At 50.7% G+C, this 16,842-nt stretch overlaps 1 protein-coding gene across 1 annotated transcript in view; it reads right to left on the bottom strand.

The window, feature by feature from the left end:
- The window catches only part of LRP1 (LDL receptor related protein 1), a 111,967-nt gene that overhangs the window by 51,139 nt on the left and 43,986 nt on the right, over nucleotides 1-16,842 (bottom strand). Inside the window, exons 14-34 of the mRNA XM_020990096.2 lie at nucleotides 16,379-16,580; nucleotides 15,821-15,946; nucleotides 15,097-15,237; nucleotides 14,847-14,972; nucleotides 13,909-14,025; nucleotides 13,514-13,594; nucleotides 11,086-11,253; nucleotides 9,490-9,672; nucleotides 8,707-8,907; nucleotides 7,254-7,499; nucleotides 6,785-6,982; nucleotides 5,984-6,188; nucleotides 5,415-5,579; nucleotides 4,594-4,838; nucleotides 4,038-4,169; nucleotides 3,207-3,434; nucleotides 2,776-2,950; nucleotides 2,452-2,546; nucleotides 1,580-1,729; nucleotides 1,199-1,339; nucleotides 798-932 (exon numbers count right to left, since the gene is read on the bottom strand). Of these exons, the coding sequence (XP_020845755.1) occupies nucleotides 798-932; nucleotides 1,199-1,339; nucleotides 1,580-1,729; nucleotides 2,452-2,546; nucleotides 2,776-2,950; nucleotides 3,207-3,434; nucleotides 4,038-4,169; nucleotides 4,594-4,838; nucleotides 5,415-5,579; nucleotides 5,984-6,188; nucleotides 6,785-6,982; nucleotides 7,254-7,499; nucleotides 8,707-8,907; nucleotides 9,490-9,672; nucleotides 11,086-11,253; nucleotides 13,514-13,594; nucleotides 13,909-14,025; nucleotides 14,847-14,972; nucleotides 15,097-15,237; nucleotides 15,821-15,946; nucleotides 16,379-16,580 (3,460 nt within the window). The remainder of the gene's footprint in view (nucleotides 1-797; nucleotides 933-1,198; nucleotides 1,340-1,579; nucleotides 1,730-2,451; nucleotides 2,547-2,775; nucleotides 2,951-3,206; nucleotides 3,435-4,037; nucleotides 4,170-4,593; nucleotides 4,839-5,414; nucleotides 5,580-5,983; nucleotides 6,189-6,784; nucleotides 6,983-7,253; nucleotides 7,500-8,706; nucleotides 8,908-9,489; nucleotides 9,673-11,085; nucleotides 11,254-13,513; nucleotides 13,595-13,908; nucleotides 14,026-14,846; nucleotides 14,973-15,096; nucleotides 15,238-15,820; nucleotides 15,947-16,378; nucleotides 16,581-16,842) is intronic.

The raw sequence follows: 16,842 nt of genomic DNA, 5'->3' as shown, positions 1-16,842 counted from the left end.
CGGTCTCTATTATTTCCTTGTAAAGGCCAGACAGATTCACCCTTTCCTCTATATTCCCACTGCTCACACCTTAGCCCAGTGCCTCAGAACCCAACATCTGGATAACTGCAACAGCCCCTTAGGTGCCTCTGGCCCCGCCATACTGGAGTCCATTTCATCTTCCATTGCTGAATTAATCTTCCTAAAACACTGCTCTTGTGCTTTTCCCTTCCCTCTTCAGGCACTATGCCTTGTACATGGTGGGCATTTAATAAACAAACATGTGTGGAATTGAATGACAGTGGCTCCCCACTGTCTCTGGCATCCATAACCTGGTCTACCTAAACCTACCTTGCACTCCTTCCCAACCCCAACACATCCTCAGCTCCAAAAGAAAGGTCTACACATGATCCTCCTAAATGCCAAGGCCATTCTGACCTCTGTGCTTCTGTCCACAGGGTCTCCACTGTCCCTATTTATCTAGCTCCCCCAACACAAGTCTACCTCTTCCTATACTAGCCCATACTTTTTCGTGTATGGTCATACAGTGTGGGTCATAGCACAGAGTTTGGGATTTACTATTAAAACTTTCAAGTGTGTTCATTCTGCCTCCCCAGCTGGACTGTAAACTCCAAAGGGTGGGGGAAGGGGCAGTGACCACTGTCTCATGCTTCATTTGAGTCTTGTCCAGCACTGGGCACCTGTAGATACTAAATAAATACCCACCGACCAACTGAGCTGGTCCTTTAGGTAAGAAGGGAAGGGTAGGGGAGGTGAAGGGTGGGTGTGGAGTGGGTGACAGGGAGGGTGCCACTGACCCTCACAAGCCTGTTGACCACTTCGGAGGCTATACCCGGCTGTGCACATGCAGGAACGTGTAGTCTCAGAAGTGGGAAGGCAGAGCTGGGAGCAGTCACCGTTATTCACACTGCAGGGGTTGGTTCCCTGGAGGCCTGCAGGGATGGAGAAGTGGGGTATGTGTGATTGAGAAGTCCCACTCAGGACGCCAGAATCCAATCCGGAGCGGTGCTGGTGACCCAGCTTCAGGGCTGGCCCTGGTCAGAGGCACTTGGTAATTGGAAATATTTCATCTCTTCAGCCTACCACCTCCTCCCTCTTGCCCTTTTCCCAACCTCCGCTGATCCTCTCCTACCCTCCCAGCTTTTCAACATCCCCCACAATTCTCAGCTCCCATCCTCTTTACGCCTTTGACCCTCACCAAGCTGGATGCTCTCATCGTACACCTTCATGTGCATAACCAAGGTCGTGCTGTTTCTCAGGACTACAGCCCCTGAGCCATCTGCCTTGTTGCATGTCCCCATCTTCTCTGAGACCTGGTCTGCCCACCACAGCTTGTCTCCTGGTTTGGAGGAGTGAGATTAATGAGGAGATATTTAAGACACACTCTCAGATGGAGAGCAAGACACAGACCACTTTATTTACCATTGACCAACATCCTCACCCCAAATTATTACCTTCTTCCTTTGTTGCCAGTTCCCCTTCTCCCAACACACACACACACACACACACACACACACACACGGCACATGCACTCCTCAGTGGGGAACCCTGCCCCTTGGTCAGTTCCCTCAGCCCTCACCCATGATGGCCAGTGCAGTGGCTTTGCCCAGCTGGCTCTTCATGGTGTCAATGACCTCGAGGCCACTCCCATCTAGGTTGCAGCGATTGATGGTGTGGTTCCCAGAGCTGATCCAATACAGTTTGTTCTCAGGAAAATCAATAGCCAGGCCTGGCAGGGGAGATTGAAGGGACAAAGGGAGAAGGGACTTGTCACTTCCAACTTGGCCCAGTGGGGAACCTGGGACTCTCCCTCCCCTAGTCTCCTGATACTGAGACACGACTTCCCCACCACAGAGTATGAGAGGGGTCCCCTAGGTGGTTGCAGGGCAGTGGGGGGAGAGGTTTTGGGAGAATGTTGAGCCCATAAGCATCACAGGTTGATATATCTAAATCTGGAAGGGCCCCATTTCCAACCTTCTCATTTTACAAATGAGGAAACTGAGGCTAGGGAGGTTAAGTAACTTGCCCAAGATCACACAAATAGTAAAGAAAAGTGAGATTTGAACTCAGGTCCTCTGGCTTCACAGCCAGGACTCTTTCCACAATACCAAGCTGCCTCCTTGAGGTTTGGGAGGAACAGGAGAAAGGGTGGCAAACAATAACATTCACGTAAAGCTTTAGGGTTTACGAATCCTCTTACACATGCATAAGGTTCTGGAAAGAACCTTAGAAATTATCTGGTCCAATGACCTCATCATACAGATGAGAGAATGGAGGCCAAAGAGGTGAAGAGATCTGCTTCAGGTCATCTGGCAAGTCAGTGACAGAGCCTAGATTTAAGTCTATTTCTCATGACCCTAAGTCTCAAGATCTTTCCACTACGCTGGTAATTACTAGGGGGAAGGGCTCTACTGAGTCTTTGGGTTTGGGGCCCAAGGGCTAGGTTCATACCCACAGGGCCTTTCTGGCCAGTGAAGAGGAGGCTGCGGTTGCTGCCATCCAGACTGGCCATGCTGATGTTATCACCATCTGTCCAGTACAGCTTCCTACAGCAGAGAAAGGCGTGGAATGAGAGGCAAAGGGCTTATACTTCAAGTGCCTAGACCCTCTCTGAGGTCTCCCCACTCCCCCAGTCCTCTCTGTGGAGCCTCCATCTCCGAAGTCACGGAATCTTTTTGTCCAGCATCCCTGAATGGGTGTCATCCCTCCAGTAGGAAGTAAGGCTATCTGGGTCTTACACATGACCCTGAAGGTGGATTATCTCCCTACACTGACCCATGCAGGGGGTGGACAACCAGTCCATGTGGCTGCTCTAGTCCCTGGACCACGGCATTCTTGAAGGAGCCATCCAAACGGGCCACGTTAATCTGCTTCTTATTGGTGTCATAGCTTGTCCAGAACAGATTTCGGGACACCCAGTCCACAGCCAGCCCATGAGCATTTGGAAGGTCTGGGGAAACATGGAACAGGAGGTTATGCGGGAGCAGGGAAGGGCTCGGGCTGGATGTCCAGAGTTCTAGGGATCCAGAGGCCCAGGGCCTGTGGGAATAAGGGATGGGAGCCTGGCGTTTATACCAGGAGCATCAGGAGTTGGAGTTAAGAGAGCTCAGGGGTGGGAGGTATAGAAGGAGCAGCATTAGTAGGGTGGATGGATAGGAGGGTCCAGTACATGAACTGAACTGGAGTTGAGGTCTAAGGTAAGGTACCTGCAGAGACAACTGTCTCAACACCAGTGCCGTTAATGAAGGCGCGTTTGATGGCCTGAGTTCGGACATCAGACCAGTAGACACGCTGCTCTCGGGCATCATAATCGAGGACGGTGACATTGTCAATATCAGGGACAGTGAATGAGATAATGTAGTTGTAGTAGGGGGCGTCCAGGTCCACACCCCGGATCTCCATCTGACGAGCGTACAGCAAGAACTTCTTAAACTCTGTGGGTGATGATGGTGTCACAGAATGGGTCATCATAGCCAGCCCTCTGTCTCCAAATTCTCATCATATACATAAGAATCTACTTGATCTCTGGGGAAAGTGGCACTCTGATTCTTCTTATTCATTCTTTCATCCTTCAAGACCCAATGCAGGGGCTACCTCCAACAAGAAACCTTCCCTGCCTCCTTCCTGAACTGTACCCCTTCCCTTGGTCTTTATCAATGCCTGGACCCAAGTAAAAATGATTTGACTCCAAATTTCTCATAATATTTTGCCTGGAATTCTTGTTGTCACTTATCCCACTTTCCCTCATATCATAGCTATTCATGCATTTCTACCCTTCCCTTCATTAGATTGTAAACTCCTTGATCTGTTTTTTTGGTATCAGTCAGTCAACAAGCATTTATTAAGTGCCTACTGTGTGCCAGGCACTGTGCTAGATGAGATCCAAAGAAAGAAAAACATCCCCATTGACTTACACAGAGCAGGTACTTAAAAAATGTTTGTTGAATGAATGAATTTCCTTTCTCTTCCTACCATTCCACAGCTGAGTCCTGCCCACCCCTGCCTCAATTGAAGACCCTACCCTTCCACTTCCATACCATAGCAGGTGGTGTTGTCCTTGTCCAGCTTCATGAGGTGGGGGCAGGCACAGGAGACAGTTCGGTTGTAGTTGATGAGGCACAGATGAGAACAAGGGCCCCGGCCTCCATTGGCCTCACAGGGATTGGGAGCTGGGGGTCAGAGAGAGAAGGGCAGTAGAGTCTTCCACTCTTATATTCTCTTCCTGGAAAACTTCTCTTCCTGCCTGGCATGTCATGTTCCTTCCTTCTTTAGCCACCTTGTTCCAACTTTGTCCCCTCCCTCATATTTCTGGTCCAACTATCTTCCCACTCTACAGATTTCCTTCCATCACCAGTACCAGACTGGGTGGATCATCCCCAACCTTGATTCCACTCCCATATTCCAACCCATTGGGATTCTATTCTCTCAGGATAGAGGGAAGCTGAGCAAAAAGGGGGACTTTCCCTGATTACCCAAGGGCCATAAAGATGTATTATACATCTCTCTCTGCTTCCCACCCAGGCCTCCCTCTTACCCAAGAATAGAATAATGTTTCCCCATTTATCAGCCTTTCCGTCCCCAAGTTTTCCTCACCCGTAGGCTGCCTGGAGGGGTGATACACTTGCAAATCAAAGGGCTGTGTATTAGTACGCTGGACAACGGTGACATTGTGGCCAGTCCACTTGTTGGCTTTGGCTAACGTGTTTGTTCGCCAATCTGTCCAGTACACCTCTCCTCCATAGAGTGTCACTGCAAACGGGTGTGACAGGAACTCGTGTCCCCGAAGCACCTCCATGTGGCCGGAGCCATCGTAGCGGGCAGAGTAGATGGCATCAGACCTACAGATAGGATAGAGTGAGGGGGCTGCCAAGATTCATTCACTCTTAGGCTTCTCTTTCCTTCAGCCTGTCCTCTGCCACAGCTCCTCTCTACCTCTAGGGCTCCTAATCTTTAAGAGCCTCAAATTAACCACTGACCCCCCCAAACCTGGTGGGAGTAAGACTAGAATGAGAACCCACTAAACTCAGTCCATACCTCCTCTTGTCCGCCCTCTTCTTGGTCTTTAGCTCTGCTCCCCCTTGAGTTCCTAGATTCTCTGAGCCATCCCCACTCTCGAATCAGACTATCCTCTGCTCTTCTCCAGCTTTCTAATAATGCCTGCTTCTTACTCTTGCTTCCCTCATTTCTCACCCTCGATTCATCTCTGCTACTCCTTCAAGGGTCCTGAGAGCCCTTGTTGACCCTGGAGGGTCCTGACTTCACTGAGCCTGCCGCTCAGGAAGGTGGAGACCAGAGATCAGTGGGAAGCCAGGGGAGAGGACTCTGATTTGGGCTTCAGAGATTGCCTTTGAATGGCTGAAAGGGTTACAGGATAGGCAGGAAGATGAGGTCTAAGGAAAGAGAAGGAGGCTGACCGAGCATCGATCCAGAGGATGCGTTTCTCCAAGTAGTCCACAGTAAGCCCATTGGGCCAGCCTCCAGAACCAGTTTCCCGATGGATGGTGCGTCGGCCAGCTCCACTCATGGAGGCTGCCTCAATTCGGGGAAGGCTGGCATCCCAATCTGTCCAGAATAGGATCCTGGGGTGGGGGTGAGGTGATAAAAGTAAGTGAATAAGGAGAAAAGACCATGACAGGAAAGTTCCCAGCCTCCCTAAAACAGAATCCTGAGGGGAAGGGGGAAAAGGAGCTACTGCCTCATAGTAACAATGATAGCCCTTTCATAATGCTTTAAGGTTTACAAAGTTTTATATTTTCTCATTTTATCCCCTCAACCACCATGGGAATCAAGGGCTATTATTATTCTGATTTTACAAATGAGCAAACAGCAGACAGTGGTGAAGTAACTTTACCAGGGTCACACAGCTTATAAGAGTCTAAGGTAGGATCTGAACTCAGGTCTTATTGACTCCAAATCCAGCACTCCATCCAATAAGCCACCTAACTTCTCCATCTTGAAAGAGGAGGACCAGGGGAAGCCTCACCCATCACGGGGGTCCAGTGCTATAGCCCTGGGATGTTCTATGTCTCCAGCCAGGAGGGTGGTTCTCATCGTCCCATCCAACTTGGCCACTTCAATCTGGTCCAGGTTGCTCTCGACCCAGTATATGTTGCCAGCAATCCAGTCTACAGCCAGGCCCTCAGGTGTTGCCAATCCATACTGAATCACCACCTCAAAGCTAGTCAGTGCTAAAGAGGGGGGGAGGTGGTTTGCAATGAGGTTAGATCCTGCTGGGTGGGAGGGAGGGAGGGAGGAATATAGGAAGTCCAAGAGTCTGGCCACCTCAGACACTTTCCCAGTCTCCTCTGTGCCTTCCCCTTCTCTCCAACCCTGGCTTTCTACTGCTCCATTAATTGTCCCTCTCACCTGCCAAGAACAGGGATCAAACCAGGGCCAAAGATGCGAGTACGGCTCATAACCTCCTAGGTTCCCCCTGGTTTCTATTTCATACACCTCTTACTTTTGAGAAGCGGTGTCCCCCCCGGAAAAAAAACCCTTTCCAATAAGCCCAGCTCCAATTCCAGCTCTGAGACTGCTCATTATGCTAATTATCAGGCTGGCAGCTCTTCTGATGATAATTACGGGGCGTCAGCCGACGGGACTTAAAGCAGAGTCTAACTCGATTAGCAGGGAGGGTGGGGGATGAGAGCCAGTGGCCCCTGTCTGTCTGTCTCCGCCTCCGGTACTATATAGGTTTACTCCGCATGCCTCTCTTTATACCCCTGTCCACGTCTCTCCTTCATCCCACGTTATTACGTATTGTCGTCTATCCCTGTCCAGTCACCTCCATTGTCCAGCAGTTTTCCCCGGTAGATCTTGTCCTCTACCACGTCAGTCCAGTAGAGGGCACTGTGGCTGAGGTGGAAATCTAGAGCAATGGTGTTCCGAAGGCCAGGCACCAGAACACTGTAGTCCCCTTTGTGAAGGTCAATCCGACGGATCTCATGCCGATTGGAGAAGATGATGAAAGGCTTGAAAGGGTCTGAGGAGAGAGGGGGAAGGTCAGCTAGGGACCTAGAGGTCCCTGGCTTTTCCACTCCAACCTGCAGCGTGGGATAGGGGGTCCTGGGATTTGTCAGCCCCCAGAGAGGACTCTCAAGAAGGGTCCTGATGCTTAGACCCCCACTCTCTGCAAAATGGGGTCCCAGTGTACGGCTCCTCCAATTATGGTGTCCGTAGGTCAGCCCCCAGCTTCCCCAGGGACCCTGCCCCTACCCTATTCCAGCCCCACAGGACTGTTGCCCAGTCCCTACCCAGGCTGTGGCAGCTCTCGCCATCGGGCTCCAGCATCCAGCCCTCGTAACAAGAACACTTGACACTGAACTTGTTCTGCTCACACTTCTGGCTGCATTTGAGGTGCTTGGCACAGTAGCTCTGGATCTGACAGGTGTGGTTGTCGGCTGCCAGCTCCATGCCCAGAGGACATGAGCACAAGATGCCCTCCCCAGGAGCCACGGAGCAGTTGTGACTGCAGCCACCATTGTTCAGGGAGCACTGGTCTGCAGAGAAAGAATCGGAAGGAGAGGGATCCGGACAAAGTGGTCAGAGAAGGCGAATCTCAAAGGCCCAGCCCAAATGGGCTCCCAGAAAGCCTGCCTAGCCCATCTCTTCCCAACCAGGTACGTGAGAATCACTGGAAACTTTAAGAAAGAAATGACCCCCACAGGGCTTCTCAACTAATATCCCGCCCTGGGAAAGTTAGATTTTCCTTTTGAACTCCCACAGTACTTTGTAGATGCTTATCCTATTTTGCTCAGTATCATTATCTGTGTCCTAATCTTATGTCTACAACTGTAAACAGGCAATAAGGAATCCTTTCCCCCTTTGTGAACTTGGACATGGGTGTGTGTGTCTGTGTGTGTGTTCTCATCCCAAACCTTATTTTTGCCCAATCTATTTCCCATCTGAAGGTCCCTTCTCATTCCCCACCTGCCCTTAACCCCTGATCTCCCCCTCAAAACCTAAGCCGCCGTCCAGGTAATCTCTGAAATCCCTCGTGGGTTTGGCCCCACCTGGCTTTATCTTCCACCACTCTCGAACACAAACCTTCCTTTCCGGCAAAACTGGTTTACTTTCTGTCCCCCAAACACACCCTAGCGCTTTCCTTCCCCCCAGACTTTGCCTTTGATTCAGCCTGGGATACCCTCGTTTCTGTTTTCCACCTATCCTAAGCCAAATCCCTAAGGTGGTGGAGTGATCGCCTCCAATCCCACTTATCCTTTCTGGCTGGGCTGAAGAAGTGCCAGTCACTGCCCTGCCCATACCAACATGACCAATCAGTGGTGCTCTGAATCCTACAACTCACTGTCTCATCCATCCTTTCAATATTTATCTCACCTGAATTCTTGGTTTATCACTTTCCTGTGTTACTCTAGTCTCCCCAACAAGAAGGTAAGTTTGTCCCCAGCACAGTGCCCAGTATCTACGTGAATCCATGAGGGAGAGGTGATTTCACCAGTGTGAGTAACTCTGGTATAGACGCTTCCACAGCTGATGCAGATAAGTCTTAGAAAGTTGCCTGAGGCATCCAGAGGTGATGGGACTTGCCTGGGTCTCAGAACTAGTTAGCATCAGCAGTAGGGATTTGAAACCTAGTCTTCCTGATTCCTCAGCAGTCTAACCTCTAAGCTAAGCTGGCCCCTCGCTAGGCACGTAGCATGAAGAAAATAAATACATGTGGACTGGTCCCACCCACCAGGAACTTACCACAAAGGTCGCCCTCATCAGAGCCATCTCCACAATCATCGTTGCCGTCACAGAGCTTGTCAGGGGGCAGGCAGACCGAGGTGTTGTTGGCGCAGGTGTGTGAAGGGGGCTTGCAGGCCAGGGACTCACAGTTCTCCTCATCCGAGTTGTCCACACAGTCACTGTCCCCGTCACATACCCATGCCTTGCTGATACACCGTCCTGGTTGGGAAGATGTAGTGTGAGAGGACAGCTGGCAGGCGCAAAGGGATCTAATACCTGATCCCCATAGAATCCCCATTTCCATCATGTAAGACTCAACTGGCTTCTCTAGGGATGGTGTGATGTAGATGTGGCTTGGGTTCCACTGGGAACGAGAAGTCCCCAGGAGGATTTAAGACTCGGTACTACCATGGACTGTATTTTCAGTTTCCTTTCTGGGATGGTGCTATACCCGCCTCATACTGTGGATTGGGCATCCTCTGTGCCCTGCTCCCACGGACACTCCTTCCCCCATCATCCCAGTCTCCTTCCCTACTCCCTGAGTGGATTCCTTTAAAGTGCCTAGCACATAGTAGGTATATATAAATGTTTCTTCCCTTCCCTTCTCTTTCATCCCAGTCTCCTTCCCTGCTCCTGGAGTGGACCCTCTTTAAAGCTCTTAGGACAGTTTCTGGCACATAGTAGGAGCTATATAAATGTTTCTTCCCTTTCCTTTCAGCCCAGCCTCCTTCCCTATTCCACTTCCCACTTTCTCTCTTGCCTCCTCCCTGCCACGTCACCCCAAGGGCCTCTTTTCTTTACCTGAATCTTTACAGCCAAACTTGACATTGGGGTCACAGACATGTGTGATCCCTTCACAATTCTTCTCATCACTGGAGTCCATACAGTCTGTGTCTCCATCACAGCGCCACCGAAGCGGGATGCACAGTCCATCCAGCCGGCACTGAAATTCATCTGTGTGGCAGCCACCAGGAGGTCGAGTGGCTAGAGACAAGGGGAGGAGGAGGACATCAGGGCAAGGCTTTGGGGACAGCCTCTCTCCTCATCCCCAAGTTCAACCTAACAACCCTGGGTATTTCTTCCTCCTCAGAAGGGATTCCAATCCTCCTTCCCAGGCAAGAGCCATACAGTGCTCTCCTCTGCCTACTCCCCCATCTCTGAGGTGACCATCTGCATTCACACCAAATCTGTCACCGAGGCCTGCTCAATTCTTCCTTCCCAATGGCTTTCTCATTTGCCCTTTCATCTCTGTTCCCTCCGCCGTCACCTTAGCTCAGGCCCTGATCAGCTCATACCTGGATTACTGCAATAGCTTCCTAGCTGCTTTCCTTGTTTCTTCATCTTTCATATCCCTGGCTGATTAATCTGCCTAAAATAGTACCTTTAACTTCTCATTTCCCTGCTCAAAAAATCTGCCATGGTTCCCTACAGCCTCTTACGGCCCTTCAGGGTCCAGCTCATTGTACTTGTTCAACCTCCTCTTTCCGTTCCCTACTTTTCAACTCAAACTGGAGTCTGCCTGACTTATTTGCTAAATCCTATTAAATAATGAATAGTCCCACCTCCTCCAGAAAGCCTTCCTTAACCACCGAGGTGCAGAGTTATCTCCCCCTTTCATTGACTCCCACAGAACCTAGGCCTGCATCGTTCCCTTGGCACTTACCACACACTGCCTTGTTTTATTAGTTATCTTTTCATGTGTATGTGTCTTGTCTCCCCAACTAGATTGTAAGATCCTTGAGGACAGGCAGTGTGTCTTATCTTTCTTTGTTTTCCCTAAGGTGTCCGGCATGGTGAGCACTTAATACTTCTGATTGATTGACAAAGTGGTTATGAGCCTCATTTCAGTGTCTGCCCCCATCCCCAAACACTGCCAAGCTCTTTCCTTGCAGGTGCCCACCCTGATGCAGTTGGCATGGTTCTGGATGCTGTGCCCCTCTATAATGCCCACCTTGTTTAGTAGTGATGGCATGGGTGTAGCTGCTGTGCCTTCCCTGGGAAGCTCTTACCCAGGTACTCAGAATGGTTGGTGTGGCTCTGGCTTCTGTGCTACCTTCGTGCCCCTCTCCTCTATGTGACTCTGAGTATGAATACTATGCGTCTCCTTTCTAGGTGCCAAGCAGAGTTAATTTGCATGTGGCCCCTTCTCCCCTGACCCTTGCCCCTAGTTCCTCTCTGCTAAGTGCTCTCCAAGGTTGGTGTGGGTCTATGGCTGCTGTGCCTCCTCAGAGCCCTCTCTCTTAGGTGCCCGCCTTGACTGGTGCAGTTCCCCGCCATTGAGTACCTCTGAGGTGCCCACCCTAGTTAGTGTAGCTGGTGCAGCTCAGGCTATGCTTCTCTCCTGCAGGTGCCTGCCCTGACTGGTGCTCCCCACACCCCTCTCCTTCAGATGCCCACCCTGGTTGGTGCAGTTGGCATGGGTCTCATCACTATAGTCTCCACAGTCGTTATCTCCATCGCACGTCCAGTGCTCAGGAATGCACCGACCGCTGTTGCACTTGAACTGTGAGCTGGAGCAGGAGTGACTGCAGCCGGCCTCATCGCTATTGTCTCCACAGTCATTGTCTGGCAAACAGGACAGGGGGAGGGGAGCGAGCAGGGAAGGGAAGAGACAGAGAGTGTCAGCAAAGCCAGGCCTTCCCCAAGCCTCCCACTTGGTACCTCTCTCCACCCCCCAACCCTGACTCCACACCACCCCCAGACCCTCAGGACTCCTCGGCCCCTCCTCTCCCTCCCCACCACCCCCAATGAGAAAATAACAAACAGAAAAGACACAGAAACTGCATAGATTGCAGCATGCACCATGGACCACACAGCTGAGGACTGGGGGAGGGAGGGAGAGGGATGCTTCTCAGAGCCTCCTTCCCATGTCCTGGCCTCCATCTAGGGAGAAACAGCAGTCTCTCCTCAATCATACTTTGGAGGGGATGGGGGTATGCCTCTGGTCTTTCTCTCTCTCTCCTCCTTCCTTCCTTCTTTCCTTTTCTCTCTTTCCTTCCTTCCTTCCTTCCTTCCTTCCTTCCTTCCTTCCTTCCTTCCTCCTTCCTTCCTTCCTTCCTTCCTTCCTTCCTTCCTTCCTTCCTTCCTTCCTTCCTTCTTTTTTTTCATTCTTTCTTTCACAGAAATCTCTGCTTTCCTAGGGACCAGTGGGGAAGAACAGGCACTAGAAGCAGCCTCTAGTTCACCCTGCTTCCTATATGATAGGAGTGATCATATTCCGCTCCAATTTATCTCCCCACAAAATTCAGAACCCCCTACAGCATTTAATCCTGGGGGGACTGGGCCACCAGCAGCTGGGCAGTAGTGATCCATCAGAACTAAGACGGCCTTTGCACCCAGTGATCAGGCTGATTCTGCCTCTCTATATACTGGGGTGGCTGGCTTTCTCATCAGAGGGGTAGAGGGGTGTGTGTGTTGGGGGTATGTGTATGGGGGGCTTCTAATATCATGCATGATTCAAAGCCCTAAGCCTGTTTCATGAGACGCCACCCTGCCTGCTCCCCAAAGCTCCTCTTGCCTCCTCCCAGCTCTCATCTACATAGAATCTCCCTCTGTCCCTTCTCTCTCTTCCCCTCTCTCTAGATCTCTCTCCCTTCCTTTCTCATCTCTGCGTTTTTCATTCTCACTAGGCTGTCAACTCCTGCCCCACCTCCCCCCAGGTCCTTGGGGAGGGGGGAGGGGAGGCAAGGGTCTGCACAACTGTCTGGCAGGGAAATTGATGGAGGTGCTGAGGATCATGGGGGGATGGAGCTGCCCACAGGGCTGGACTAGAGGCTCTGTGTGAGTTGATGGTGCATGTGCTACTATGCACTGACCGGCAGGCTCAGGACAGGTCTTTTCGTCAGAGCCGTCCCCACAATCCTTCTCTGAAACACAGAAACCGTCAGGGGAACCATTGGCACACAAGACTCGGCAATGACAGACAGAGCACAACCTGGTAACATCACAACACTCAACACTCTCACAACTAAGTCATGACAGAAGCACCCTGGGGGCAACATGACAGTGTCTGACGACCCCGAGACAATGACAGGACACACATATGTAGACACACACAGTGACACCCTCTGCTCAGGCATCGCATCACCTGGTCCGTGGCTGGCTCCCTGGAGCAGACATTCAGTGAGGAGGGCAAGGACTCCAGGGGAAAAGGGTGTGAGAAAAAGGATGGAGGCTTCCCTGGTCCCTAATGCTGGCCCCCCTAGGGCAGGAGGTCCTAACCTTTTTGGGTGTCATGGCCCCTCTTTGGCAAGTTTGGTGAAATCTATGGACCTCTTCTCAAAATAATCTTTTTTTAAATGCATTAAGCAAAATGCAGAAGACTACCAAGGAAATTGATTCTATTGAAATAAGTTATCAAAGTATTTTTTAAAAAAACCAAACAAACAAGTTCATGGTTCCAGGTTAAGACCCCCTGCTCTATTCCTCCTCTTTTGTCTCCCTGTCCTCCCTGCCCCATGCTGGAGTAAGAGTCACTCAGGTCTAGCCTGGGGCAAGGGAGGGGGAAAAGTAATAATAACCGATCTTTATATAGCCTGTTAAGGTTTGCGAGACTCTTTACATTACATTGGGCATTGTCTCATTTGAGTGTATTTCTAGACAGTGTCCCCCATTAGCCAGGCCAGACCAAGTTCCAAGCTCCTCTCCCTCCCTTTTCTTCTAGATAACATGGCAGGACCTCAGCCTGGTGGAGGGAAGGAGGCTCCAGTTTCGGTTGGACTACCCTACTCTTTTATCCAGGGTTGGTCCTATTAGCTCTAATGCCTCAACAATTAGATGGGAAGGAAAGGAGAGGGAGTTGGGAATGAAGAGGGAAAGCCCTTACCATTGTCACAGCGCCAGTTCATGTTGATACATCTGCCATTGTTGCAGGTAAACTGAGTCAGGGGGAAACAGGTGGGGTAGGCTGTGGGTATGGGAGGAATAACGGTTGTGTAAGCCATAGAGGGGCCAGTGGGGTGAGTGGATGGCTCTAGTCTCAGAGCACTACCCCCACACCGCACTGCTTAGAAATGTCCAACACTGTAACCCTTTAAGAGAAGGGCAGGATATAGGTAGGGAGCCCCTCCGTATTTAGTACCCTGCATCCCAGTGGGAAATCAAGGGGACCTCAGAGTAAGAAGCTCTCTATTACACAAGGAGTCGGGAGTAGCCCTTCCCGTAACCCCACCCAAAGCCCACAGCCTTCTTCTCCACTTCTTCCCCTTCCCAGTTTCTCACCACACGAGGCTGACTCATCGGATCGGTCACCACAGTCATCATCTAGGTCGCATGTCCAAGAAATGGGGATGCATCGGCCACTGGCACAGGAGAACTGATTGGGGGGGCAGGTTCGGGCTGTGGGTAGCAGAGGTCAGGGGGTAAAGTTGTGAGTGTGCACATCAGTGTCTCGAGGTCTCACTGCCATATTTTCTGCTATAGCTTCAAATCCTCCATAAAGGTTACAGGGTCATACATAGTCATCCATTTAGAGCTAGAAGGGACATTGAGTATCATCTAGTACAATCCCTTTATTGAGGATACCGAGGAATAGGGACATTAAGTAATTTTCCCAAGGTCAGACGAGCAATGAGTGGCAAAGCTGGCATTTTAATCCATGTCCTCTGGTTCTATAGCTGGTTTTTCCCATAGCTTATAGGGCTGCAGAACAGAACATTCCGGAAGGAGAATGACTCCTGTTTTCCTCCCCACCAAGACTCCATTTTATCTTCTTTTTTTTCTCTTATTTTCTTTTCTAACTCAGTAAACCACTTCACCAAGTCCCCAAGCCCTCTCCCCTACTTGGGCTCTCTTTTGAAGGAAGATGTCCCCAATCTTTTCAGTCTTTTGCTACCTGGAGGAGTACACGCTAATGTCTAGCTTCCTTCCTCCTGCAATGTTATCTTAGTCTTTTTAGATCTGTTCTGCCTTACAGAGACACAGAATAACGGGCCCAGTTTCTTCAGAGCTGCCCTGACAGCCTACTCCTCCAGCCTAAATCTCAGCTTTCCTCCTGCCTCTATCTTCCTTGGGTTGTTCTTTTCCCCCTCTTTCTCCTCTTCTTCCAACTCTCACAGGGCAGCCTTGTGTGCCCCTTATCCTCTCTTACTTAGCTCCTTCCCCTGCCTATGGCAACAGGAGCCCCCTCCTCTCCCAGACCCCAGAGGGCACTGCCGCACCTGAGCAGGTGGAGTTTGATTCATCCTCGCTGTTGCCACAGTCATTGTCCCCGTCGCACAGCCAGCGGTTAGGGATACACCGATTATTCTCACACTTGAAGCGGTCAGAGGGGCACGTGTGCTGGTCTAAAGAGTGGAAAATGAGGACGGTAAGGGAAGCCCCCAGCTTCTTCATGCCATAGGGGCATCCTTTAAACTTCACAGAGAGGAGGCCTGGGGCAGGGAAGGAAGATGAGGCGAGGTCACTTACGGCAGAGGGCAGGAGCCTCATCACTGTTGTCCAGACAGTCATTGTCCCCATCACATTTCCATCGCTCCTGGATACATCGGCTGTTGGCACATGCGAACTCACCAGGCTGGCATTGGGGTGGGGGCACGTAGGATGGGTTTGCTGCAGATCCCCAAGGGGGTGAAATGGGAAAGTGGTCGATTATTAGAGAGAGAGGATGACCTTATTATTAGAGAGATGAAGCTCTAAACCACAACTCATATTCTTCTCTCTCTCTCTTTTTCTCTCTCTCTCAAGTATCATCTGCCCATGTAGAGATGTAAACAGTTTACAGTTATTGAATAACATGTTTTTTTTCTTTCCTGTTTACCTTTTTATGCCTCTCTTGAATCTCTCATATTCTTTTCTCAACCAAGAAACCTATCAGATCTCTTTCTTACCCATTAGGAAAAATTAATCATAAGACCCTCATCAAACCCTTAAACATCTTTCTTAGCCCTTTGCTACTCAAATTCTCCTCCCTTGTGATAGCCTGTCCCAACTCTTTCCCTAAAATCCTCATGCCTCCCTGGTTCTTTCAAAGTTATTTCCTTGCCCATTTCCCACTTCCTCCTTCTGGGTTCCTCAACACCAAGCTTCTCCCTCAGCATCACTGATCTGGCTCCATGGCTATTTCCCACCCAATGCCAGGACAAAGGACTCCCCCCCAGCCCAGGCCAATCCACATTTCCAGGTCCCCTCATACCAAGGCAGGTGACACCATCAGCATCCAGCACCTGGTCTTCTGCACACGCACACTGTCGGCTACCAGGAGTGGCCAGGCAGAGGCTGCTGCAGCCACCATTGTTCACACGGCACTTATTGGTACCCACTGTAGGGGATGGGTCAAAATTAGGGAATGGGGCAGGGGGATGGAATAGAGAGAAGACCAGGGCAGGGATATGGGGAGATGAAGAGGCGGAGCAGGGTCAGAGAGGGCCAGAGAAGGGAGATGCAGAGAAGAGAATGGAGTGAAGAGATATAAAAAGAAGAAACGGAGAAGAAAAGGAGATGGTTTGGTCAGGGGTTGGTGAGAGACGGAAATGAGAGAGAAGATGAGTAGGAGAGGTAAAGACTTAGTCAGGTTTAGTGGAACAGGAATTTCTCCTCCCAAATCTATCATATTGGGACTGGATGGCTGGCCCTTTTCCAAAAAGCTGCCCCCAGGTCCAGCTGAAGTCTAGTTGGCTTTATTTCATGTGGCTGCTATCTCAATGAAAGAGGGGGCAACCAAACGTCTCCCCTAGACCTGGACCCCGCATACCTTGCTGCTGCTGAGCGTCGTACATGCGGATCTCAAAGATTGGGGGCCTTTCACTTCGAAGCAGAGTCACAACAGGAGTTGTACCCGGGGGTCCCCGCTCCAGACGGTACACGCTGCCACTTCGGTACTCGGTCCAGAAGAGGTAGGAGCCATGGTGACACAGGCCGAAGGCATGATTCAGCTCAGGGCCCTCATACACGATCTGGAGAGGGAGGGGGGGAGTAAGGATTGAGGGGTCTTGGTGGGAGGCACAATGAGCAGGCATAAGGGTCATTATAGGGAAGCTAGGAGACATATAGGGTCACTTAGACTGAAAGATGTCATTGAGTCAGGAGTGGGGAACCTAGTCTGGGAGGTATCATAAAAACGTGGAAAGCTACATTAACCAGGCACCATATGGAATGTCTGTGGAATGGAGTGGAATAAGTCCCAGCAATCCTTCCTGGGTTGTTAGCAAAGGCAAG

This window comes from Phascolarctos cinereus, unplaced genomic scaffold (assembly GCF_003287225.1).
Source record: "Phascolarctos cinereus isolate Bilbo 61053 unplaced genomic scaffold, phaCin_HiC Scaffold_1;HRSCAF=81, whole genome shotgun sequence".
NCBI lineage: Eukaryota > Metazoa > Chordata > Mammalia > Diprotodontia > Phascolarctidae > Phascolarctos > Phascolarctos cinereus.
The sequence above is the reverse complement of the archived record's forward strand: the minus strand, read 5'-3'. Positions and strand labels throughout refer to the sequence as shown.